Source organism: Phragmites australis, chromosome 12 (genome assembly GCF_958298935.1).
Source record: "Phragmites australis chromosome 12, lpPhrAust1.1, whole genome shotgun sequence".
NCBI lineage: Eukaryota > Viridiplantae > Streptophyta > Magnoliopsida > Poales > Poaceae > Phragmites > Phragmites australis.
Window position 1 is genome coordinate 30,066,183 of NC_084932.1, and position 26,770 is coordinate 30,092,952.

Below are 26,770 nucleotides of genomic sequence, written 5' to 3' on the forward strand. Positions count from 1 at the left end.
GGTTCTTTTCCCTTTTTACTAGAGGTGTTGTACTAATCTGTCCGATTGGGAGAATGTCATGGATCCTTACGGTCGATCGTATGACAAGTTACTGTGTGTTGAATTCCTGACGAGTGGTCATCCCGCCCCCCCTCCCCCCCCCCCCAAGCATTACAAAATGTACAGCTTCCTCAGAAAATTTTGTACAATGCAAAACTTAAGGAATTGGATGTTTTTTCTACTACGTGAAAAACAGACAAATAAGATACGAAATTAGTGATGGATTGTAACTTGATTCATCATTGATGATAATAGTGATGAGTAGTAGTTGTGATCCATCAGTGACGCGTCATACTAGGCCAGTCATTAGTGATGGTTAAGCTGTGACCCATCACTAATCATGACTCATCAGTGATGGATTATCGTAGGTCAATCATTAGTGATTGGTCAAGTTATGACCCATCACCAATGACTAACTTATCAGTGACAGGTCAAGTTGTAACCCGTCACTAATGACGGTGTTCACATATACTTAGCTCAGTTTTGATTTACATGATGGTATCGTTGTTTGATACCTTGATATGAGTTTTGGTTAGTATCTGGTATATGAGATTATTGTTTGATGTACATACAATTGACAATGTTGTGCACTGATGTGTCCAATTATTCTAAATATTGATGTTTTTTTTTTGCATATTATATTTATGGATTCTATTGTCGATGTTATATGGTGTTTAATTTAAGTTAGAGAAAAGTATTTACTATTTACTACATGGATTGGCATTAGAATGCTTATGAAACAAAGCAAAGTGCAAACAAGTAGCAATTGTGCCTAGAATGCTTATATATATAGTAAATATGTGCATAACATGATGCTATACTTTTTTTTTTCACCTTAGCAGTACTAGAATAGGAATCATTGTACATTTATATTCAAAAAGTTACCAAAACCGAAAAAATTGGGGATAAATGGATGTAACTTTTTCTGTAGATGTCCATAGAGTGAAAAAACATCAAAATCGAAGTCCGTATGCAAAAATTATGCCTGTTTTACCGAAGGCGCTCCGAGTCACCTATTAAATTATAAAATTTAGCAAAATCAGTCATTAGTGATGGATCAAGATTATGACCTACTACTAATGTTAAATCATTAGTGATGGGTCACGGTTATAACACGTCATCTATGACTTTTGGCGCAGAAGGTTAAGATAATAAAATATCTGGTTTCTATCGCTAATGACTGATTGAAGAGGTGGTAAGAGAGCAACACGCGTGAGGGGAGGTCACGAGTTTGAGGCCCACAGAACATAGACCGAAAAACCATTTGAAAAATATCATGGTTTATGGGGCATATGCGATGGGCCCCTAAGTTGGGATGACTTGGGTGAATTTTTTTTTGACTTTTTTTCACTGCAAAAAACGAGAAAAACGTTCTTAAGTCATAAGTGACGGGTTACTGTTATGATCCGTCACTTATATTCAATCATTAGTAACGAGTTATAGTTATGACCTGTCACTAATAACCTTATTAGTGACGAGTCTTAACCCATCACTAATGACAACTTATCAGTGATGCGTTCAGTGTAACGAGTATGAACCCATCATTAATAACGGTTATGACCCGTCACTTAAGGGCTTTTTTCACATAGGGTTCCTCAGCAAACTTTGTACAATGCAAAACTTAAGAATTGGATGTTTTTTCACGTCTGTACAAAATATGTTTACTACTTCCTCAGCGAACTTTTTACAATGCAAAACTTAAGGAATTGGATGTTTTTCCCCTCTGCACAAAATGTACATCTTCCTCAGCAAACTTTGTACAATGCAAAACTTAAGGAATTGGATGTTTTTCCCTCTGTAAAACATGTACATTCCCAGTACAATAAAACGTTGTGCCTAGAATTTCAAGAATCAACATGTTCTATGAATGCTAGCGACGTGGATTCCTTCTGAAAGTCGAAGGCGAGCGCCTTATGACGGCTCAGATCATCCATGTATCTCGCTGCATCGTAGCCGTTTGTTTCCTGCATCGCACTAGGCTGGTCGGTCCTCTTGTGTCCCTCGTCACTCCGTCGCGGCTCCCCCACTCCTCTAAGTATTTGCACGACCTGCATAAGCAAAATTAATTTGGCACGTCTAAGAAGTTTGCAAAAAAACTACTTTCACACGCCCAATCTACGTATCCATCCATATAGTCATATGCACAAAATTTATACTATCAGTCAAATAAATAGGAAATTTTCACTAGTGCTTACGCATGCATGCATGTCTTATAAAGATCGCTGATTTGTATTGAGATTTGTGTTAGAGTTAGATGAAAAAAATAATGAGAATCAACAGATAGATAAATATTAAATAAGAAAAATAGAAAAACCAAATAGTTCATATGTCCACAAGAACATGTTAAATTGCATTTTCCAAAGTTACAGAAGTCTGACCACGCGTTTACTACCGCGACATATACATTTGTGAATAGAGCGAGAGCAGCATTCGCTTGTGGGGTACGTACCTGGCTCATCTGTGGCCTAAGGTCAGGGGAACTGTGGATGCAGAGCTTGGCCGCCCGTGCCATGTTGCGGAGCTGCTCAACGTCGTACCGGCCGCCCAGCGCAGGGTCGGCCATCTTCGGGATCTCGTCTTCGTCTTCGCCGTCGAGGAACTGCTTTGCCTGCAGATCGATGCAAGATCAGGCTGTGCCATGCGTGTTGTAGTGCTCGATCGCAGGTCGTAGCAGGGTAGGCGTGCAAGTGTGCATGTGTACCCACGAAACGAGGCTGAGCTTAGCGGCGTCGATGGCGCGGCGGCCGGTGAGGAGCTCGAGCAGCACGACACCGAGGGCGAACACGTCCGTCTTCTCGCTGAACACGCCGTGCGTCGTGTATTCCGGCGGCACGTACCTGCATGCATGCCGTCAGTCAGTTTGTTCCCCAGCCGGCCGGCAGCTTGTCGATCAGCGGAGTAGCTAGCTAGCTAGGTCGATCTGGTGCCTTTGAGAGACGTGCAATCGCATGCATGCGTACGGACCCGAATGTGCCTTCGAAGACGGTCACCTGGAGGTGTGTCAGCTTCGCCGGCAGCCACCTTGCAAGGCCGAAATCGCATATCTGAGAGACAACCACATCAATATGTGTGTTAAGCTTGCACGCGCGTGCCGATCGTGAACATGTCATGGAACGGACCATTGCAAATCTTTGCATTATCATTTAGGACAAACAACATTAGGTCGGTCGACCCTTACTCCTTCAAACTCAGATCACAAACCTCCATCACCTCCACCTCCCACCCTACTTCACTAGCCATTGACACCGGAGAAGGCAACCACGGCTGATAGGTTACAGATCTTCAAGCAAATTTGAAGGTGAGAAATTTATATGATTCCACATTAAAATTTAGTCATTCCGAGCTTATTATATTAGAAGTTGTACTCTTGTTCAAACTCCAAATAAAGCATGCGTAAGTACTCGGCCTGTTATTTTTATTCGACATTTTGGATGTCGACAGTCTTTGATGCATATTTTTTACCATTTTGTTTTCTAAAGATATGTTACTAACATTTATTAAAAATATAATGATATGAAAATAGTTTTATGATGAATATACTCAGGGAAATAAATTCGGCGAAATTTTGCTAATTTCAGCTAAGATCGAAATTAACCCATTTTGGTCAAAAAAATTCGGCCCAGTTTAAATGGGGCCGATTCCAATTGATAGAGCAGCCCAAGCTCATTCCAAATATAATCTTAGCTCCACCAAATATGCAGCCGGCTTTCACAAAATTTAATTTTTCTTTCACCCGACGATCGACCCTCTACGTCCTCTTGGCAGCTGGCTCCTGCCTCCCTCGCCGCCCCACTCGAGCGGTGGCGGCACCGCCAGCGCCAGCGCCTATAAGGGCCACCTCACCGCCAACCCCACCAAAACCGCCGTCCAAGGGTTCCCGGACACCGGCGCCTGACGCTACCCTGGTCAAGGTGAGCCACCCATCTGCTCCTGTGGTACGGTGGAACCCTTTGCTCGATCTAGTGTTAGTCTACTACTTCTTATATACCATTCTTTGGGGATCAAAAGAACATAGGAGAGACTTTGATTGAAAGAAAAAAGGATCCGTAAACCGTATCTCTCCATCTTCTTATCCAACGATCTACTTTTCCACTGCCAGGTAGTAGCCATGATTCAACTGCTAACATACTTGCACATCCAAATCTTTACCTTTAGCCAAATGGATACATAAAATAGAGCAAGTTACAAGGCAAGAAGCAATTACCATTATGTATGTGGATGGTGTAGCCTTTTGCTCTTCTTGTATATGCATGCATGCTCACAGAGGGAAGGAGATGAGGAAGAGGGTTGTGTTGAAGATGAAAGGTAGGACCGTAGGAGGAGGGAGGAGATGGATTGTGGTGGTAGGCGGATGTCTGTCTTCTTTGAAATTGTGGTTATATATCAGGATGATTTAGTTTGGGGTATTACCCAAGTATAGATGGGGTGATATATATTACAAGGTTATACTGTCAGGTATCAAGATTTTTCGTTCTTGCTTTCCGAGGATGTTATTTTGGTTACGGGTGCATGGTCTGAGGCTACAATGATGGTTAAAGAGAACACATATTATTACATGTTTCTGCAGTTTATATTTGATCTGCCATTTTGGTGAGGTAGCATGTCAGGTGCATTGCAGTTTATATTATTTACCTTTTTTGTTGAAATAAAATGTCAAACCGGACCTCACGTTGCAGTCTGCCAAAATTTCGGCAAAATTTTGACTGAAATTTCGGTCAAGTTTTGGCTGAAAAAATTAAATTTTGTTTGGGTCACTTTAACTGAAAATCTTGAAATTTCACCCAAATTTTGGTGATTTCGCCCATGAACGATAAAAACACCTAGCGAAATTGAAATCCCGGACTATACTAATATCATCTTTATGTGATAACATTTGTTGGATTCGAGGAACAGGTAAGGGTCTTCTCATTTGTTTCGAAGTTTTCTTGGAGCCAACGTGCGCTGAAGGACTAGGTCTTTGGGTTCGAAGGTTCGCGGCGTGACCTTGGGGTTGTACCAAGCCTTGGTTTCGGCGATGTAGCGGTCGAGGTTTCAAATAGCTTGGAGCCTCGTGCCCTCGGTGAGGTAGAGAGATAGCTCTTTTTCTCTTGTGGTTTCCGGGAGTTGAACCCAGAGCGAGCGTCCCTTGATTTCAGTTGGAGTCATAGCCTCGTCACGAAACAAGAAGCAAAAGGGGGGTAAACCCAGTGGGACGTGTGACCGTGTTGTGGAGGGAGCACAATACCTTCGGTAACTCTTCAACCCATAGGCCCTTAACGAGGCCGACGAGAAACCGCTTTAGGCCTGAGATGATATTTCCGTTGGCACGCTTGATGGTCCCGTTGGACTGTGGGTGATGAACGATGGTGAAGCACAATTATTCAATGCCGAGCTCGGTGCAGAACTCTAGAAATAGGTTGGAGTCAAACTATGTCTCCTTGTCGATGGTGAGTTGCTGTGGGACGCCGAAGTGGCAAATTATGTTTTTTCAGAAGAATTTTTGGACATTCGACGATGTATTTGCCGTGAGGGGCTTGACATCGATCCACTTGTAGAAGTACTCCAAAGCCACCACTGCAAACCATAGGTTTCCCTTGCATGAGAGAATAGTCCAATTAGATCCATTCCCCAACGTGTTAGGGGCCAGATGGGAGCGATTGGCTTCAACGCCCCATCCATTGGCATCCTTGGTAGGTGCGGATTAATTTCTCCACATCTGATATGATCGTGGGCCAGTATAGCCCCTGTTGGAGTGCTTTGCCTGCAAAGGCATAGGGCGCGAGGTGGCTGTCGTAGAGTCCTTCGTGAACCTCCCAAAGGTGGTTGGACTCCTGCTCCTTGGTGACATAGTGGAGGAGGGGTGCACAGACTCTAGCTTTTGTAAAGGGCGCCATCAACCAAGAGGTAGCCCTTGGTGCACTGTTCATTAGGACGGAGCTTGACGGGGTCATCATGCTCCTCCGTTCCATTCAGGAAGGAGAGGAGGGGGGCCCTCTATTCCGGGAGTCCAATGGGGAGTATGTTGGCGATGACCTCGTCGGGGGTACTTGTCGTGGATTGGTGGAGGATTTAGAGGAAGGTCCCCAATGGAAGGGTTCCACTCCCCGTTGTAGCTTTGGCCAAGGCATTAGCCTTTCGGTTGTTTGTGTGTGGTATGATTTGCACTGAGATGCCCCGGAAGGACCCTTCGGCTGTGCATATGGCCTCGAGGTACTTTGCCAGGTCTGGATGCTGAGCCTAGAAGCTCTTGTCAACATGTTTGGTGACAACATGATAGTTTGTCCTGATAATGACCCTGGTGGCTCCTAAGGTTCGGGCCTTCCGAAGGCTTCGTACTCAATGATGTTGTTGGTTGTCTTGAACTCCAAGCGGGCGGCGAACACAGCTTGCCGCCCAGTCGGGGAGATGAGGACTGCCCCGTCCCCCGCGCTGGTGGACCCATATGCTCTATCGATGTACATTGTCCATACGTCATGGGGAGGGGTTGTTGGGGGCCCAGAGGTGGGGGGAGTCCATTCGATGATGAAGTTAGCCTGGACCTGCAACTTGATGGCCAAACGGCCCACAAGCTTCACAGCGAAGGGTGCTAATTCCACATCCCACTTGCCAATACATCCCATCGCCTCTTGATTACGGAACATGTTGCCCAGTTAGTATGAAGTTGGTACTATGATGTTGTGGGTGAGGAAGTAGTGCTCGAGCTTGCGTGAGGACATCAAAAGTGCATACACCATCTTCTCGAGATCATTGTAGCGTGTTTTGGCCATTTTTAGGGCTTCCGAAATATAGTAGACCGCTCTCTGTAGAGAGCAACCTTCATTCCCCTCATACCACACGAGTACAACACTTACAACGGAGGTGGAGGTGGACCAGAACAAGAGGATCCCTTCACCCGGAAAGGTTATTGCAAGTGTCTTGAGGTTGGGTAGGTGGGGCTTGAGGGCCTCGAAGGCGTCCTAGTACTCCACTGTTCATCAGAAAGGTTCGAATCCCCTTAGTGTTTTGAAGAATGGGAGGTTGTGCTCGGCGGACTTGGAGAGGAAACGGTTGAGAGTTGCGAGGCGGCCGGCTAGGTGCTGGACTCCCTTCACATCGATGGGGGGTGACATTTCCGTGATGGCACATATCTTTCCAGGGTTTGCCTCGATGCCTCTCCTAGAGATGAGGTACCCCAGCAGACTGCCAACTTTGGCGCCAAATACACACTTCTCCAGGTTGAGCTGCACACCTGCGACCTAGAGGTTGTCAAATGTTTCTTAAAGGTCATCAACGTGGTCAGCCTCAAGCTTGATTTTTACAACGATGTCATCGATGTAGGCTTCCACGTTGCGGCCTATTTGTTGCTCCAGGATTTTGCACACTAGGCAGGAGAATATGGCTCTGGTATTTCGGAGGCCAAAGGCATCGGAACATAGTAGTACACCTCGAAAGGGGTAATGAAGCTCGTCTTGCCTTCGTCTTCAATGGCCATCCACACTTTGTGGTATCCAGAGTATGCATCTAGAAAGCTTATCAACTCACAGTTGGCGATGGAGTCCACGAGTTGGTCGATGCGAGGGAGCGGGATGATGCTATGGTGGGTAATAACTTTGTTGAGTCGCACTACGATGACAATGGTAGGCTAAACGCATCTTGTGGGTAAGTGTACCACTCTACAGAGGTAAAATAATTCGAATAGGCATGTCCACGGTCATAGATGAATTATGGTTTGGTCACCACAACTAGCATAGGTTGTGTGCGTTTCCTTGGAGTGTGAGTGGGCAGGGTGTGCCCGTTTTTGAAAATAGGTCCGACAGTATGTCGTGGGTTGCTATGGATAGAGTGCCCGACAACATTAAAACTTGGGCCCTGGTGACCTTCCACCACGGCCGAACCCTCCTTCATTTAATAATGATGATATATTTTTCACAAAACCCGCCTTATAAAAATAAACCTTTGCATGTGTAAACTTGGCATTTCTGCAAAATTAAGTTTATAGCCTTACCCATGTCAATACCGTATGCATGCATTCATACCCCTTGATGTAGGGCAAGGGTTGGGGACTTGGTGAGTATATTTGTACTCACCCTTGCTTATGATTTCAGAGGAGGATCCGAACTTCACCAACGTCGACTGTGAAGCTAACGCTTAAGTCTTGACCACGTTCGCACCCAAGTTGCCTATGGAATGGCATGCCATGTTGTGACCTCTGGTGATGTGGACTTGGTTGTTCGTGAGCCTTAGTGGAATCCTTTATGTATTATTAGCTTGGTGAATTTGTTTCACCACTCCCTTTGTTGTATGACTGTGTTACCACATGTTGTATGACTTGTATTCTACCAGCGATTGATCCATGAACTAGTATAATAAAGTTTAAGGCAATGGGGATGTCCTAGGGCACTTTAGAAGTCTCTTGGCACAAACCAGCACTGATACTTAATTATGTGCTGGCTAGTAACCATGAGCCGAGACAAATACTCAGTATCAGTGCCGGTTCGTGTTACGGGCCGACACTAATAAATGTATAGTATAAAAGAGGCGCCTTCTTCTCCCCCAAGCTCGAACAAAATAGAGAGGAGCTCTGTTATGCTCAGCTCCCACCATTTGTGCCCAATCTTGCGCTTGGAGACTACAAAATTAGGAGGAATCTGCATGCCCAAGGTGCTCCAATGTTAGTAAGATAATCTACATTTTATTTGTACTTAGACTTACTTGCTAGATTGCTCTAGGTTCGAAAGTATGTGATTACTCCATGGTGATAAATTTTGGGAGGAGCTAGAGCTCCAATTGAGCTCTAATTGAGTAAAAATTACAATTTTCTCATTGTAGGGCACATAAAGATGATCTACATTTCATTTGTGGTTAGATTTATTTGCTCGATTGCTCTAGATTCGAAAGTATGTGATTATGCTTTTAAGAAAAAAAGGTTAAAATAACATCTAAATAGATTAAAACCTAGCTCCAATTTTCTAGTAGTGAATTAGGAAAAAAGATTAATATCATCATTCTATTCTGAGCTAGCCATTATGTTTTCACTAATTCCAAAAACATTATAGTGTACAACTACAAAGAAAAATGCTTTCACCTAACTGCACTATCCGAATAAAGGAAAGAAAAGCATTGTTTTGAAAGGTCACCACAACATCAAACAAAGATTTAAGTAAATATTTTATGAGGTATTTCGTGTCCTACTTTGATATTAGTATGTTTCATAGAAAACCGAACCCTAATAGCCTTTTTTACGACAAGTAAGCGCCTTTGAAAACTCTTCGGGCATGTTTAGACCCTCACAATTGTGAATTGAATTTGTATATCTTATTTTTCTCATCTTGCAATCTTTCATATCTGAGTTCTACTCTTTTTGGTTCAAATCATCATCCTATTCTCAGCTAGCCATTCAAAAACCTTGGTTATCTATCAACATTATCATCAAGGTAGATGTAACAAAGATTGTATTATATATGTCCCCCTCAACCCTTTTTCCTTTCTACTGAATATAATATTTGCGTCTTTACTCATATCTACTCCTCATAGGTATATTTGACATGAATTATAAAGAAACTCAACCACATTCGGCTATGAATAAATCTATGTTGTCCCATCCCATTGCATTCACATTATATCCATTTAAATCTATGCATGGTTCATTAACAAAACAATATGTCATGTCTAAACTATAACGTTTATGTTCTTTATCCCCTTATCCATTTATGACTTCTAATTTTGATTCTTTCGCACACATTGAATTGCCCCCAACCTGTGCCAATGCAATAAAAATGCACTCCTATAAATATTTTATTCTATCACTTGTAGCTTACATGTGGTATGCACTCCTATACATATTTCAGCATGGACATACAATGTAAAATCAAATCCCCCTTCTCAGATAACTATAACATAAAATTGCATGGCGGATGGTGTTGAATTTGAATAAGTGGCAGGGTCCATCTTAATTTTGTGAGATAGCTCTTTATCTTTTTGGTCAGTCTCATAAGGCAAGGTGACCAAAGCAAATCTGATAAGTCATATTTGTTTTGAGCTGATCTTTTTGGTCAGTCTCATAGGGCAAGGTGACCTGAGCTAGAAACATGTATACTCATGCTATAGAGACCATACTCAGACCTGGAGGGTGTGCTTGATGATGCGGCGGTCGACTCTAGGGAGGTCCTGCGGAGACCATGTGAAGACATCAAGGTTGGCCCGCAAGACGACTAGGAGCTAGGATTTCTACTCCGGAGTGAGACTTGCCCCAATCTGAAAGGATCGGTCAAGGTGTCCCGTACCCGATGGGACATGCCTCATGTTTCCCTCTGGCTGTGGCTTCAGGGGGCCATGGTGCTCGAGGCATGCTGAAGGGGGTCTTCAAGGGGTTCTTTGACCATGTTATGAATGTGGCGGCTATCGAGTGGGGTAGGATGCCCGTATACAATGTGCCTAGCCAAGCTTTGACTGCCGTGGATGGAGATCAGCCCCTAGGGATCAAGCATCTTCATGCAGAGGTAGTTGTGATGGGGGATCACTCCGAATTTGTTTAGAGTGCCCTGGCCTACGATGACGTTGTACGCGTAGGGTATATCCACAACGTCGAAGGTGACCACCTCGGTCCATGTAGCAAAGCCATCACCGAAGGTGACTGGAAGCTCTATCTGGCCTAATGTATTGAGAGGGGTCCTGTTGAACCCCAAAAGGGGTCTCTAGGCTGGAGAGAGTAGCCCCCGCGGAATGCGGGGCTGATCAAAGGCATGCATAAAGAGAAGATCTATGGAACTCCTCCGTTGACCAGCACCCTCTAGACTTCGATGTCGGCAATGTAAACCATGACGACTAGGGAATCGATGTGGGGGAAGTTCACCCCTATAGCATAGTTGAAGATGAAAGTCACTTGGGGTTCAGCCCATCCGGCAACCTAGTGGAGAATGCTGGTTGCTCTGACATGGTTGACCCCACGCACGTAGTCTCAGTGCTGCCACTTTGAGGAGTCACAAGAGGTTCTCTGTCATGTTATGGCTAGGACCACTTGCCTGGCTTGGTCCCCATCATTGATGCGCTGCACCGTGGGTGACAAAGACAGAGGGGGCAGGACTAGCTGAATAGGGTTTTGTAAGGCCAGGTGGTCCACCTAGCAGCCTGCTATGGGCCTACGACCCCCGGGCCGCTCGTCGCCGATCCTATCCCCCGTTGCACGTGCCGCTTGCCTTTTGAGGTACTCCTCTTAGAAGATTACGAGGGTCCGTTAGTCTTCGGTATTATGGGCACGTCTGGTCCCGTGCAGAGTGCACCAGTACGCCCCTTCTAGCTATCGACCAAGGGTGCGCTGTCGCTCGGGGAAGGGGCTAGAGCGCCCACGGCCACTACGTGAAAAAAACCTTTAGTGACGGGTGATAACTGTCATGGGTGATAGGTCCAGGACCTGTCACTCTGAACGCGTCACTGATGACTAGTCATTAGTGACAGGTTATGACCCGTCATTTATGAGGTCATTAGTGATGGGTCATAAATCTGATCCGTCACTAATGTCTCATTTTTTATATTTTTTGAACACGAAAAAAGACAAAAAAAATATTTTTTTCACCCGAGCCATCTCAACGTAGACCCATCGCCACTTGCTATCGGCCACTTGCTATTTTTTGCACTATTTTGTTACTCTGTGTTCTGTGGGAATCGAACCCGAGACCTCCCCTCATGCACGTAACCACCTTACCACCTCATCTATCATGTAGTTGTGATATAAACATGATATTTTATCCTTTTATCCTTCTTTGCCGAAGGTCATGAGTGATAGGTCATAACCGTGACCCGTCACTCATGATTGAATAGTGATGAGTCAGAATCTTAGCCTGTCACTAATGTTCAGTTTTGCCAAATCATATAGTTACATCCGTTTCTCCTCAACTTTTCTAGTCCCATTGCATTGCACATTCTCCAATTCTTAAATTGTAGTTACCGGAGTCCATACATCAATGTATTCTTTTAAATGAGTTTAACCATTGCAGGATCGGATCCACGGTGACTGCCACTTCTTTCTCTTAGACTATCGCAATTTGATAGCTGACTCGGAGTGCCTTCCGTAAAACGGGCAGAACTTATGCATACATACTCCAATTTTGACATCTTTTTGACTCTACGGACATCTACAGAAAAAGTTACATCCATTTTTCTCTGACTTTGTCGGGTTCTACAAATTTTTCGAGGCCAAATTCGGCTTGGAAGAATGAGTTCTTGTCCCCTAAAGTTTTTGCACTATTTTTGGAACACGCGTTTGTGTCCATAGCCACCACCTCTTACATCAAACTTGAGTACAAATATAGAATGATTCCTATTCTAGTGCTGATGAGGTGAGAAAAAATAAGAGAAAATTAAAAATAATAAAAAATATTTGTGCCTACTACACTGTCGTACCTACACCAGTTTTGTTCAATGTGTGAATGAAAATTCAAGAAATAGGCTAAACATAAGTTGTAATTTGTTGATGCATTTTTCTGTAAATGTTTTAGTCTCATACCTCTTTGGTTTGAATTTTAGCTATAGCATAGTTCTAAGTTTAGTGTTTACATTTGTGTTTTTATGCGTAAATGTTCAGCTATAGCATGGTTGTAAGCTTTCTGCACAATATCTTTTCAGATCTTCACAATATGTTTAGTTTTTAGTTGGGAAAACTAAGTAAGAAAAGAGTAGTTCTCACTTGGGCAGTAGCTGGTCAGCTCTAATAACAGAGCCCAGGGAGACCCATCACTGATGATTGGCCTAAGATGACCCATCACTGATGAGTTGTCATTAGAGACGAGTCACAACTTGACCTGTCACTAATGTCATCAGTGACAGGTAACTTTATGACCCGTCACTGATGACCTGTCATAAGTGAGGGTCATGGTCCGGTCCTGACCTGAGGCTACATAAGTGATGGGTCACAACATGACTCATCACTTATTACTCTTAAGTGATGGGTCCTGGTGATCCATCACTTATGTAGTGTCTCCTTTATCTGTTTTTCATGTAATGGGCCACATCCCCTAGATCGAGGCAGGTTTGGAGCCGCTCATGCGTGGTCGATGTTGTGGATGGCGTGTCGCTGGTGTTTCTAGAATCTGCACGCTCTGGAGCCCTTAGTCTCTTCGAAGCCCCTTTTTGCCAAAGGAGTCGGCGGGCCTGTGAGGACCCCACTTGCGAGGATAGCTCCGCGGGCTTGATGTAGGGGGCTGCGGCAACATCCATCACCTCTGGACAGATCCGCTCCTCCTCTGCACGAGCGTATTCCTCAAACTTACATATGAGGGCATCCACCGTGCGCTCAGGCGCCGGTGCAGTCAATCGAAGAGGGGCCCGGATGCCAAACCTTGGTTGTCGCGTCAATGACCGACGACTCCGAGATGCCTTTTATCTGGGCCTTGATTTGGGCAAACCTCTGAAAGTACTCCTGGAAGGTTTCTCTTGGTTGTTGCCTAATGGCGAACAGGCTCCCAAATGTCACTGGTTCAACGAAGTTGAACTAGAAGTTGTTGCAGAAAGCGTCCCAAAGCTAGCCCAGGCGTAAAGGCCCTAGGTTCCAGTGCCTAGAACCACCGGAGGGGTACCCCTTCTAGGGCGAGAGGGAAGCACTTGGCATGGTAGCCTTTCCACCTCCATTGGCCTCTATGGCGAGAGCATACAAGCGGACGAACTCATCCGGGTCCAAATCGCCCTTAGACTTAGTTTGCTTGTGGGTCCAGAACCCATCAGGAAAGGATACAACCTGCGGCAGGGGAGAGTTAGAGTCTAGCAGTGGAACCTTGCACCAACAGGCCCGAGGCTCAAGTGCCTACAGACTGACCGCTGACAACGCTTGTGGGCAATGAGCAGCTAAGACGACGCCCTCACTGGCCCCCGGAGCTCAAGCCGGCGTGGCACCGACCGTCGTGAGACTATTGATGGTAATGGTCTGTAGATTGTTGTGCAACGCATAGGGCTGCCTATAGCTCCTCTAGCTGGGCTCGAAGGACGGCCATGTGCGCCTTCTGGCTTGTTGTGGTGGTATGTATAGCTACGGCCTTAACTGCAGCCCCTTGGGGTGCGGCGGGATTCTCACTGTGCTTTTGCGGAAATGCCTCTGAACTGGTAGGACCCCCAGTGCCAGCTGCAGTCGGGGTCGTGGCCGGATCAGTGGTGGTTGCTGGGTCCTTGTTCCACTCGGCTGGGGCACTAGTGTCGCGTAGCGTGTACTTGGTCACGGCTGCCGTGCGAACTTTCGCACTGCCATTGCCACGGAGTCAGCCGCTTGGCCTGAGGCCTTGGTGGCCTTCTTCTTCGGTAGCATCTTACCCCTCCTAGTGCTTCTCGGTCCTCACGGACGTCACCGGCTGTTGGTGAAAGAAAATATCTTACACGAATAAAGTGCGGCAAGAGGCGACCCACTGGAATTGCTCAAGCTTGGAGAAGAAATGGAGAGTAAAAGAATGCAAAAATTGATAGTGGAAAGATCTCCCCCAGGATTGATGGCCATGGGTTAGCATTTATATTTCTATTCAGAGTGTAAGAACCCCTACGGGATGAGTTGGGATACATGTCTTTACTTTATAACCAGGACATAGGGCTAACACCGTAAAACATTGCCACAGCTAGTGGCAGCGAGTATTGCGGCAAGTGGTCCTAGTAGCATAGTGTCTAGTCGGTCGTCTGTTACGACGCCGCTCTGTTGTGTGTATCAGATCGGTTACCGATTAGACCAGCATTAAATGCTAGTCACTTAATGGCAAGTAGAGGGTGGCCAATGAGGCACCCTCTAGTTGATCTTTCTGAAGGGTTGATGGGTCCCCCTAAGGCTTTGGGGACCAGTGGCCTTCGAGGGCCCGCAAACCTAGGCCTCTGAGGTGGTTTCGGATCCTAGGCACTTCGGAAGGGCTCGGAGGCTAGTGATCCACATGCGTAGGTTGGCGGAGTCAGGGGCGTCAGGGGTCCTTGAAGGCGACCCTCAACAACATTAATACCTTTTTGTGTACATTAGGTCTCATTTTTTCCAAATTTGATTGTACTTATTCTTAAACACATTTACCGAAGAATGGAAGAGTAGTTTACCAGGGGCTCATAGTTGTCCATGAGGAGGATGTTGGCAGGCTTGATGTCCCGATGCACGATCCTCCTAGCGCACCTCTCGTGGAGGTACTCCAGCCCACGCGCCGTGCCCATGGCCACCCTGTGCCTCGCCTCCCACGGCATCGGTGTTGTGCCGCCGCTGCCATGGAGCATCCTGGAGAGGCACCCGAGGCGGGAGGACGGGAACACGAGGTGCTCGCCGCCGTCGACGCCCACGCCCACGAGCCTAGCGATGTTAGGGTGGCTCACGTTCACGATGTGGCCCAGCTCCGATAGGAAGCCCTCCATCCGGACCCTGCCCTGCATCGCTGTCAGCTTCTTCACCGCCACCAGCTCCCCGCCAGGTAGACTGCCCCGGTACACCTTCGCGAACCCTCCCCTGCCCACCACGTTCTCTGCACGCACGCGGGCATCCATGGATGAGTTCTTGGAGGTGAAGCTCGTGAGCTGGTGTGTTAATGGAGGTCATGGAGAGTGGCGACCTTTGCTGAAGTTGCGCGTGGCATTCTTGAGCTCGGCGAGGGAGAAAGTGCGGAGGGATGGCTTGAGTACGCAGAACTCTTGCACCTCGCCGTGGTTCGGCCTGCGGATGCTGAAGCGCCGGAGTGTCGACGTCATCGTTGGCCTTAGAGACGGGATACCGGTGGAGAGCCGACGCTTGGCCCTGCACCTCCACGCCTCGGCCACGGCTTTCCACTGCGGCCCATCGTGCTGCGCCACCGGTGTTGTTGCCGACGTGGACGGGTCGGGATCGCTGTACGTTGTCGTAGTGGTCGTTGTCGCTGCCACGCTGCTGGCGTCCGTGTTGGTGGTGGCGTTGCTCGTTGTCATGTAGCCGTTGAGGACGCTCCTCAGGGAGTCGGCGTCCTCGCTGTTCCCCCGCGACGGCACGCCACCGGTGTTCTTATCTGACATCATCGACTCCTCGTCGGTTAATTGCTCTCCATGTCCAGATCAAGCCTTTCTTTGGAGTCCAAAAAGCTTAAGCAAATCAAGATCAAGAAGGAGGGATTTTTGTTGCATCGCTGTTACATGAATTGGGGATGGAGTGAACATAGAAATTGCCCTGATTTCTGAACTATAATAATCTTGCAAAATTCCTGCGACAAGAATCTGTTAAGGCGCGATTCACAGCGTTCACATGAATCTTGCGATGAATTTCACATGAAACAATAGACGTCAGATGTTTTCCTACGACAAAAAAGAAATGCAATTCACAGCGAGACAAGAATCCTGCAAAATTCCTGAGTTCCAAAAGGCGCCAAAAAGGAATCCAAAAGAAATATTTACCTCCTAAGGCAACAAGAGATCAAGCACCAATCTGCAGCTCCATCATGTTGGCAATTCCGTCTGATTAATCTGGAGAGGTGCGCACGTACGATCGAGGCCCCACGAATCACGAATCTGATAGTAGCAGCGATTCAGTTGAGGAGCATTGAAGAAAATTGTTCTTTTTCTGGGTTAACATCGAGATGCAACGATTCATTCTTTTGTTCATTTTTCTTTGGGGTTTTTGGGGAACGGCGATCTTGTGCATGCATGGAAGAGCTAGCCTAGCCAGCGAACAGAGCAAGGGAGGCATTTTGGCGCGATTTCTACGCTAGGCCTCATGCTTAACTTGGAAGCAAATTTTATAGGATCGAATACTACGAAAGACATCTTTCCCTGTGGTGACACATGCCTCCTCCTTTTCTCTTATTTTTAGTCTAACCGTTTGATCAGAGAATATTTGACTAGATCAGAGTCTAATGAAGGTCTTTCGTATATAAATTTACTTCCGTTTGACTCAACTTGGTGAACATATGGACTTAGCTAGGTTGGAAAAAGATGCCCAAATTGAGGATATCGGTTGCGCTGTAAAAGTGGCGCGATACACATGGAGTTTTAAAAGAATGTTCCGATTCTCCTAAAAAAAGAATGTTAGTCCATCGCCACGTAGCCACCCCCTAACTTAATCACACAACAATATCTTTGTAATATGTTTGCTTCATTGAAACAATTGTTTTAGTATTAAAAAAGGGTTCACTAGCGCCATCGAGGCTCGCACTTTTTTGGACTCGTGACATTTTGTTTGCCTAACTTTACCGCACTTGTTGCACGAATGTTGTTTGACATAGTTTTTTTTTTGTCAAGCCACAATTCACTTAGCTTAGATCTTGTTGAATTTTTCTTGGTTCATCTGAAATAAGCACTGCTTTATATGGAATTCTCGCGAAACTTCTGCGTTCCGGGGCGAAGCTAAATGGAGTTATGATGGTGCACAATCACCAGGGTAAATCTAAATTTCAGTTGTAATCAGCTTATTATTTTGATCATGTTTGTACCATTTAGGCTAAACTTTTCTACTATAGTGCACCACCATTGTTTCAATTCTAGCTTAGACACTGCCTGCGTTCCAAACAGGTCCCCTAGTTATGGCAAAATTAGCCAGTAACAAACGTTCTATAAGCGTTGATGATCATCCAGGGGGGACAAAAAAATAGAGAAAGTTTTCCAGGTTCACTGGGCCTTATCATTGCTGGTCCGACAGTTTCTTGAAGAGGCTTCTAGCATGGGGCTCCGTAATTTGAATGGCACGTGTAATTCAAAAGTAGTTTGTACTTCGAGATTCTATTGCATTTTGTACTGAAAGGAATCCGGGCTTTACCCCGTAATTTTGTCATGCTTTTCTCCCTACTCACTCACACCAATCTAGAGATTGACTGAATTCGAGGTGAAATGCATGACAAAACAGATTTTAAGGTTATCAGATGGATGCATCTATCTTCTTCAGGTCAGGGATATCATTCTATCTATATATGTATGCATCTATATTTTCTTCGGGACAGGGATATCATCTGCATGAGATGCTCCTAACCAGCTTTTCCTTCAACTCCGATTTACCTTATCAGTGAGATTTTGGAGCAAACCAAATAAAAGATTACGCTCTGGAGGGAACTATTTTGATTCTCGACGACGAAGAAAACCCGGAGTGAGTGACCAAGTACAACCGAGTTAGCCATGGATCCACTTTGCAGTAATCTGCTTGAGAGTAGACTCAGGATTTATCGGTGTCGATTTCTGCTACCAGCCAATGTATGAGCTACAGAGATTTCACGAGTACACTAGAAATATAAGATACGACCAGCGACGAAGATATGAATTTGAAAAGTTGCAACAGTTCATCTGAAGCTTCGCAAGAGGATTTATTCGAGGAAGTTGAAAGCAACAGAGGAGTTCTGATTCAACAAGCCTGTGCTGGGCATTCTCATGGGTCCTTTGAGCAGATACAGTTCTGGATGGTAGTGCACAATTACACCAAGTAATATTGGTGTGCTGATTTCGTTTGTTCTAATCAGTTACCCACATTCAATTCGAAATGTAATTTTTTGCTGGATATTTCCCACGAACTGTTTGCATTCTAGATTTTGTTGTGGAAAAGATGAGTGTAAAAGAGGATAAGAGCGCTTAATGTTGCATCAACACTTGTTCCCCATTGCAGCTAACCATTAGATTGGAGTAACAATTTGTTTTTCCATGATTGTTTGTTTAAGTGGTAAAATGATTTGCCTAAGCTGCAAATTCATATGATTTATGAAGGTACAGTACTGGTCGACACTTGTGTCACGCCCATTTTTCTCCCTCTCTGTGTTTGCTCTCTCTCTGCCATGTGGGTCCCGCTCGTCATCCCTAACCTCCCGCTCTCCACCCACTCCGCCCGAAATCGCTGCCATGACGTCCCGCGCAACTTGGCATGCATTCTTCCCTGCGTCTCAGCAACTGCCCACTCCCCAGCCTATGTAAGCACCCGAAACCCCCTGGAGCACCACATCCACCACTGTAGTCGATTCACCCTCTTTCAGAGCCCAGCGACACCCAAGAACCTGCTAGCCACTGCCAAGCCATCGCTGTAGATCCGCCATTGTAGCCGTGCCCCTCCGCGCATCCCCGATGACATTCGAGTCACACCCACAATCACCGACCTCATCTCATCGTTATCCACCGCTTCCCGTGGAGTTCGACCACCGCACGGAGCTCTAATTGCCACCGAAGCTTTGTCGTTGAAGCTCGCCTAACCAAGCCATCCGTGTTCGTGTGCTTCAAATGCGTTCGCTGTTGTCCCCCGTGCTGTTCCGCCGCTCACCGTCGACGTCTGAGCTGCGCCGTGCCGTTTCCGCCATCTTCGACGAACCCCTGCCATCGCCCGAGATCGTCATTGTCACCCTCAAGTCAAATCCCAGGTAGCCCCTTCCTCCACCGTTGGATCTCACATGTGCGGTCCAAATTAGAACGTCAGCGTTCCCCTTCGCAAACCAATAGGAAACTGCCACGTAGGCTCATAAATCCCAGTCAGATTATGTAGTCCACATTAGCGACACATGTTGTCCACGTGTCGGCCACGCCAACCACCAAGCCGGCTAGTCAGCGTGCTGACGTCATATTGATGTAATAATTATTGTTCTGTAATTAAAATATATCTGTTAATTCTTTTAATTAGGTAATTTTGCATCTAGGTCCCTAGACCTTTTTATTTTCATAAAAGGCCACTATCAACTACTATTTTTACATTAAAGCCCTTATATTTTCCTATTTTTGCATTTACAACCCTAGAGTTACTATTTTATTACAAATTAGTCCCTAAAATTTGCTGTTGTTACATAAATATCTAGATTAGTTGATATTTTACATTTAGCCCCTTTGTAGTTTTATTTCTTTACAAATAGGCCCCTAAACATTTACATTTTTTTACAAAGGAGCCCCTAAACCTATACCTTTTTACATATATGTCCCTAAATTTTACAAATAAGCCCCTATACCTTTTTGTTTTTACCAGTCCATGTTCTTTTACAGAAAGACCCATGTATCTTAAAACCCTTATAACTTTTTCGTTATAGCTCCGTTTTAGACAATTCTTGCGCTCACGCGATCTTAGTGACGTGTACTTTCTGTTAATAAGCTTGTTTTAGCCTTTTGATATGGTTTGATGTACTGTTCTTAGTTATTTGTGCTTGCTTGTTTCCGGTATTCGTGAATGCAATAGGAGCCGAATATTGTGTGAGCTTGCAATAGTAGGCCTTCGATGTTCGTGAGTAACCTGCTGTTGAAAGCAAGTGTCCTTAACCACTTTGATCCTCTTGTAGTAAAGTGTGTCCTTTATTTGTTCAATTGCATGCTTGTCAATATGAATCTCATATTTAGGGTTTACTAGTACTTTCTAGATTATACTTGTTACTTGTGTTAGAGTCGGGTGTCAAGGTTAGATTTGCTTAGCTCCACTGTCATGGATATGGGTGTGTTGCTTAATAACCTAATTAACTGTCTATGCAATATGAACTGGATTGGGTAATCTTTTGTAGCAGCATGGATCATACAGATCTAGGCAGGTTGGAGATCATGTAGTGAGACCCTGGTTCTACACCCTGGAAGTGTGGAGTAACACAAGAATCACAACTCATGGATAAAGTTGTACAATTTTTACAGAGAAATAAAATTGATTAATCATTTATGCTCACGGTCAAGAGCTGCTTGTACTTCTTCATGATTAGAGAGAGTCTTGGATGGCTAGTTTTGGTAGTCAGGTGGTGGTGATCCGAAGAGTTGGTAGCTGGATATGTAATATATGGTGGGTTTGGTAGTCGGATGGAATCCGATGAGCTATATCTTTTATAGTATTATCGTCACACATAGTAAATAGGACTGCTATACCTTCTTGAGTCCAAATTTAGAATGACTTAGTTACAATAAACCATAGTCAAGCATTCTTTGTCCTAAACACATATGTCATGCTTTACTACACTTGATGAATACTCTATGTACTCACTCTTTTTCTTTTCCCTTTCCCTTGCTGCGACCAATTGCTGTTCAAACCCTGATGATAAAGTGGACTTCCAAGAGGAAAACTTTGACCATAAGATTCTGTTCTAGGCTGGCGCTCCTCCAAACAACGTTTGTGACTGATGGAAGACCTGCTATTGCTGGTGGTTTATCTTAGTATTTCCTTTAAGACCTACGGGTACTTTTTAATGAATTATATCGTTATATAATGATACTGTAATGATTCCACTTATAACATCACCGTATGTATGGAACATGATCCTAACATACATATGGAATACATCTGGTTTGTTCTTTTGAAATCAGGTGTGACAACCTGTTGCGTGAAGCGAAATCCACCTATCCGACTCACTTAGTCACTTTCTCATGCATGCTTTTCATTTCACCTTCTTTTATATTGCATTGAAAGGATTTCATTTCACCTTCTAAACCCATTTACTTGGAAATAAAATTTGTTTGACGAGAAAGGGTCATGCATGAAATTGTGTCCATATCTATACAAACACAGACTTCTCCGGGGATCACCGGTGCTTTTGGGAGCTGAAATCACCAAAACGATATGGTGTTACAGTCTGTCTTTCATAAGCTATTCTACTTCCTGCAAAGCTGTGCATTCTATCTAACTTTTTTTGACCTGAATAAACTACTAGTAGAAGACAAATTGACAGTCTCAAAATCCATTGGAACCCGAGGCCTTGGTACCGTAATGATCCAATCCTATCGTGCTGCCAGCCGGCTGTCGTCATACATGATCAATCCAAGGTTTTTCACCCTCTTTCTTAATCATGCATTATCTCAAATCATTTTTCTTCTTTGGCTTGTATTTTTGATATAGCAGGTACCAGATGAGCAGAATGATGCCTGCATAGTTTGCATATCAGCAGAATGATGTTCATGACTACATGCTTTGTTCTTCATCATAAGACATCGTTGCTCTTGCTTATTTTTCTTCTTCTCATAAATATGAGAGGTCCACTGCAGTCGGACTCTTATAATCCAGCTTCCTCATAAATATAAGATGTCCATTGTTGTAATCATTATGACGATATAACACAACAGGCTCTTAGGGGATGCCGGTGGTTCTGTTGTATCTTGGATCCCAACCGATGTTGCAATTATGGAGAGAAGCGCCTATAGTCATACTCGGGATATAGACTTCGTTGAACGTCATTAATAAACATCATATCTCCGGTATCGTCTATAATCTTACATGATTTTTCTCGGTAGATCTAAGTCACTGCACGGACTAATTCTCTAACAAATAGTATTAGAACCATGGTTTATTTGATCTAGAGTGTACCGGACTGAACCATGGTTTATTTGATCTAGAGGGTACCGGACTGAACCATGGTTTATTTGATTGGTCTCGGTAGATCCAAGTCACTTCACGGGCATGGGGGACTCGTTCCCTCCGGTTTCCCATCAAAAAACCGTGGCAGACTTGGGTTCTCCACTTGTTGCGTGGCGCGTGCGTCACGGTGCTTCGATGGGCCAGGCGCGAGCGGCAAGCAAGGTGATGGCGACTTGCAAGAAGTGAAACACCAATACTTGGGTACCCGACGCTTGTGCCTACTCCTGCAGCTGGGCCACTCCATTTCTGAGGAATGCTTGACAGAGACTGATTCCAGGAGAAATGCTTGACAAGTGAAGAAAGATTTGCCATCTCTTTCTCTGTATGAATATATATGCATCATCTTTTTTTTAACGGTGAGTTTCTCCTGACAATATATGTATCATCTAGTATGGACACCCTTCACTTTCACTTTGGTTCACCGGTTTGCATGAAGCCACCAGTAAATACCTACCTATCACGCATTCTCAATCTCTTATGCGCTTCTTCTCACCCATTCATGTAGAACTCCATTGTCAGGAGAAACTCGATCATGCATATATTGTGATAATCTTTGTATATATATGCACACACTCAATAGATACCGTCACAGTATCCAAATTAAGTAGAAGTTACTTTCATCTGTACACCTTACTGATGCTCCTTCCCTTCCATGTCAACTGAATGAAATTGCGAGTATGTGTTGCAATGAGACTTTGGAGAGAACCAAATATTTCCTCGAAGCAAGCATATCAGGCCTTCACACGGAAGGCATTGCCGCTCAGCTCGACCTTGAGAGACCATTCTTGCTCATCTCGTGCAGCTGCTGGGCATATAATCTTGGTCATCCACTTACCTTGAAGACTACAGCTCAATTTGTTGAATGAAGATGAGCTTGTAACCTCTAGTATCCGTGTGTGTACATTATCCTGCTCTGCTTTCTCTCTCTTGTTTTTCTTCCCTAACGTCTCTGCTGCCTTTGCTTTTCTCTTTGTATTTTGGCCTATGCTGTGTTACTATAACTCGAACGAAGATTAGCATATAACTGCTTTTTTCAAAGAAAAAAACCATAAACCAAACAACTTCTCTTGTTATTTAGTCACACAAAGGCATTTTTCTGCGCCCTGCAATCACTTTTTATCTGGAGGAACAACTTTTCCAAACCATTTAGAGAAACACTTAAAGATTAAAGAGTAATTTTTTTCGAGAGGAAAGATTAAAGAGTAATAAGGGTCTACGACTAAGCAGACAAATGCTTCAAGGCCATGGAGCACTAGAGGCCTCTTTTCTGCAGCGGTTGGGACACTACGTGTGACGCTTGTTTTTCCCCCTCTCTCTGCCGCATGGGCCCCGCCTGTCATCCCCAACCCCGCTCCCGCTCCGCCCACTCTGCCGAAATTGCCACCACGATCCCACCCTGTCTTCGCAACCACCCGCCCCTCCCGTGGCTATAAAAACCTTGCCCTGACCCTCGGCCGAGCTTTCTCCCGCTTCACCGTGCCCGCACATTCAATCCTCGTCGAATTCCCTCACCCGAGAGCTCCCGTGCCGTCACCGAACTCCGCCGAGCCACCCTCACCGTCGCCGAGTCAATTCGCGGCGCCCTGACGCCGTCTAAGCCTTCGCCAGTGTTCACCGTCAGCATATCATCATCCGCGACCATTCACCATCGAATTCCGGCCACCGCACGGAGCTCTAGCTGCCGATGAACCATCCCCGAAGGTCGCCGCCGTCACCGAGCCGTTGGAGACCGTCCCAATGCAAACTCACCCCTCAAACGAGTTCTTCATCGTCCCCCGTGCTCTTCCGCCGATCACCGTCAACGTCCAAGCTGTGCCGCGCCGTTCTCGTCACCTCCGGTCGTTCTTCGCCGACACCGTCGTTGTCCAACAACCGGAGCCGAGAGCGGCGTCTCTCAGTCGTCTGATCTATAACGTGCGGCCACAATTAGATCCAGGCATACCTCTCCGCTGGCCAATTAGATCGTGCCACGTGTCCCTTTGATGACTGGGTTTATGTAGTCCACATCAGCGCCACGTGTCGCCCACATGTCTGCCACGTCAACCACCGAGTCCAGGTAGCAGTGACATCAGCGCTTATGCAGTAATTTGAATTTCCTTTAGAAAAATAAATCACAAAAATAGAATACTTCTGAAAATATTTTTTTCTTTATTATAAAAATTCCATAATTAGTATATGATTTAAATAAATATTTTTAATAGGTTTTTAATTATGTTTTAATACTAAAAATAGATTTAATGTTAGAATAAATGTTTTAACTTTGGAAATAGTTTTATAAAATCCAGATTAATTATGATAATGTTTTAAAAATGTTTTCTTTGATTTATGCTTTGTTGCATATAAAATTAGTTTTAATTCTAGAAAAATATAAATAAATTCTATAAATGGTTTTATTTAGTTTTATGTCAAAATAATTCTAGAAAATTTTAAATAAATGTTTTAGGCCATTTAAAAATAGTTTTAATTCCAAAAAAAATAGTTTTCATCGTTTTTAGCCATTTAAAATTTGTTTAGCCGAAGTTTCTGCATCGTAGCTCTGATTTGGGTTATTCTTATGTACTAGTCTTTCTAAAATCATAACCTAGCCAGCCTTAATATTTGTTTGTTGTGTCTGCTTTGTTTTGAGCTTGTTCGGAGTGTGTTGTTCTCTCTGCGTGTAGTTGATCATGTCCTGGAGCCGTTCAAGAATATTTCAAGATCAAGACTTCGATGACTTTGAGCAGCACTTCAGGAAATGCAAGTGTCCTTGATCACATTGACTCTATTATAGGAAAGTGTATCTTTTATTCTATTTGCATACATGCTTTTCAATATGAATCACATGACTAGAGTTTACTAGATTCTTCCGTGATTATCCTTCTTGCCTATGTTGTAGTTTGAGTGTCGTGGGTAGAACTGCTTAGTTGTGCTATCATGTTGGGTGGTTTATATGTTAATCTGTTTAATGGTATATATACTACATGAACTGGTCTGGTAATCTTTTTAGCAACATGGAACATAGGGATTATGAGCAGGAGGTGGTATGATGATGGTGCGGGTATGCATAGGTGCACGTAAGCACTGTGGATTGATGGTAGTACCTGCTTGATATCCTAAGGACCAGTTTGTGAAGCCTATAACCCGTCACAACAGCGCAACCACAAGGCTTATATGGCTATGACCTAGCCAATTAATTATATGTCCTCCTTATCATGTATGCACCAGTTGGCTATTGAGTGGCACAAGAGGGGGCCTCTGCAGTGGATGAAATCCCTGTTACCGGTGAAACCTTAGTGGGTGCACACAGATTAAGAGGTGTTTTGTAAAGGCCTTGTAGTGAGACCCCAGCTCTACACTCTGGAAGTGTGAAGCAACACGGAAATCACAACTCATGGGTAAAGTGTGTAACCTCTGCAGAGTGTAAAACCGAGAGATCAGCCATGCTCACTGTCAAGAGCGGGCTTGGACTTCTTCATAATTAGTGGGGAATCTTGGATGGTTGGTTTTGGTAGTCGGGTGGCGATGAACCGATGAGTTGGTAGCTAGGTATTGAATATCTGGTGAGTTATGTAGTTGGATGGAATCTGATGAGATGTATCTTTAAAGTCTTATCGTCTCAGATAGTAAATAGGACCGCTATACATTTTTGAGATCTAGGTTAGGATGACATAAATATAGTAAACCTGACTCAAGCCTTTCTTGTCTCAATCCCTCATGTCATACTTTCCCACACTTGCGGAGTATAATATGTATTCACACTTGCTATTTCCAATAATAAATGCTACTCAATTGGAGAAGACTACGCGGAGATCAAGGAAGCTAAAGACTACAATGAAGATGAAGCATCCTAGGTTGCGTTGCCCCCAGTCGATTGCATGTGGTGTGCCCTGAAGTTTTCGTTAGAGTGTTCTCGTTCTTTCGCTACTCTTTAAAACTCTAGTATTTATTTCAACAAAGTTGTTTTTATTCGATATAGTATTGTTTATCACTGATGATGTCACTACATATATGATGAAACTAATCCTGGTATACATGTAGTTTACATCTGATTTGGTCTTGTAAAATCAGGTGCGACACTACAATTCTGGGCGGCTCAAAGGAAACAACAAATGTGCCACCATGAAGTGTTCTTGGCCCGGCACCACAACAGATATCCAGCCAAGAAACCTATTCTTGAACAAAATTGTAAATCAGCCACATAGCAGGGATTCAAGCCACGAAGAGAAAGCGAAGAGGATGCAGAAAGTGAAGAGGATGCAGAAAACCAAAGGCCATACTCGAGAGTGTGCTTGAGATACCTCATAATGCATTGCACCATTTGGTGATGAGACGTCCTCGGTGAAGCCTGGAAGCGAGCACACAAGCAGACGGCAAAGTGGATGTCAGGTCTTGTCGCCGTCAGTTACAGGGGGGAGCCGATCATGCTCCTGTACTCCTGCTGGTCCACCTCCTCACCATCTTCATCCGAATGAAGCATGATCGAGGTAGCCATCGGTGTCGCCAATGGCTTTGCATCGCTCATGTCGAACTTCTTCAGCAAATCCTCGGTGTACTTCGTTTGGT

The 26,770-nt window shown here is 44.6% G+C and overlaps 1 protein-coding gene across 1 annotated transcript; it reads right to left on the bottom strand.

The window, feature by feature from the left end:
- Positions 1 to 1,883: 1,883 nt before the first annotated feature.
- Positions 1,884 to 15,981, bottom strand: LOC133886505 (receptor-like cytosolic serine/threonine-protein kinase RBK2). Its single transcript, XM_062326189.1, has 6 exons — positions 15,546 to 15,981; positions 15,046 to 15,458; positions 3,004 to 3,083; positions 2,741 to 2,876; positions 2,489 to 2,647; positions 1,884 to 2,087 (listed from the first exon to the last, which is right to left on the bottom strand). Exons 1-6 carry the CDS (start codon positions 15,979 to 15,981, stop codon positions 1,884 to 1,886), a joined length of 1,428 nt encoding a protein of 475 aa, XP_062182173.1.
- Between the last annotated feature and the right edge of the window lie 10,789 nt (positions 15,982 to 26,770).

Bases quoted from the DNA above. Each gene is read 5' to 3' on its own strand.
- LOC133886505 (XM_062326189.1), bottom strand. From the start codon at position 15,981: ATGATGTCAGATAAGAACACCGGTGGCGTGCCGTCGCGGGGGAACAGC. The intron at 15,459-15,545 runs GTCGCCACTCTC...GCGTGCGTGCAG, and splicing joins CACGCGCAACTTCAGCAAAG to AGAACGTGGTGGGCAGGGGA. The intron at 2,088-2,488 runs GTACGTACCCCA...TTGCTTATGCAG, and splicing joins TTAGGCCACAGATGAGCCAG to GTCGTGCAAATACTTAGAGG.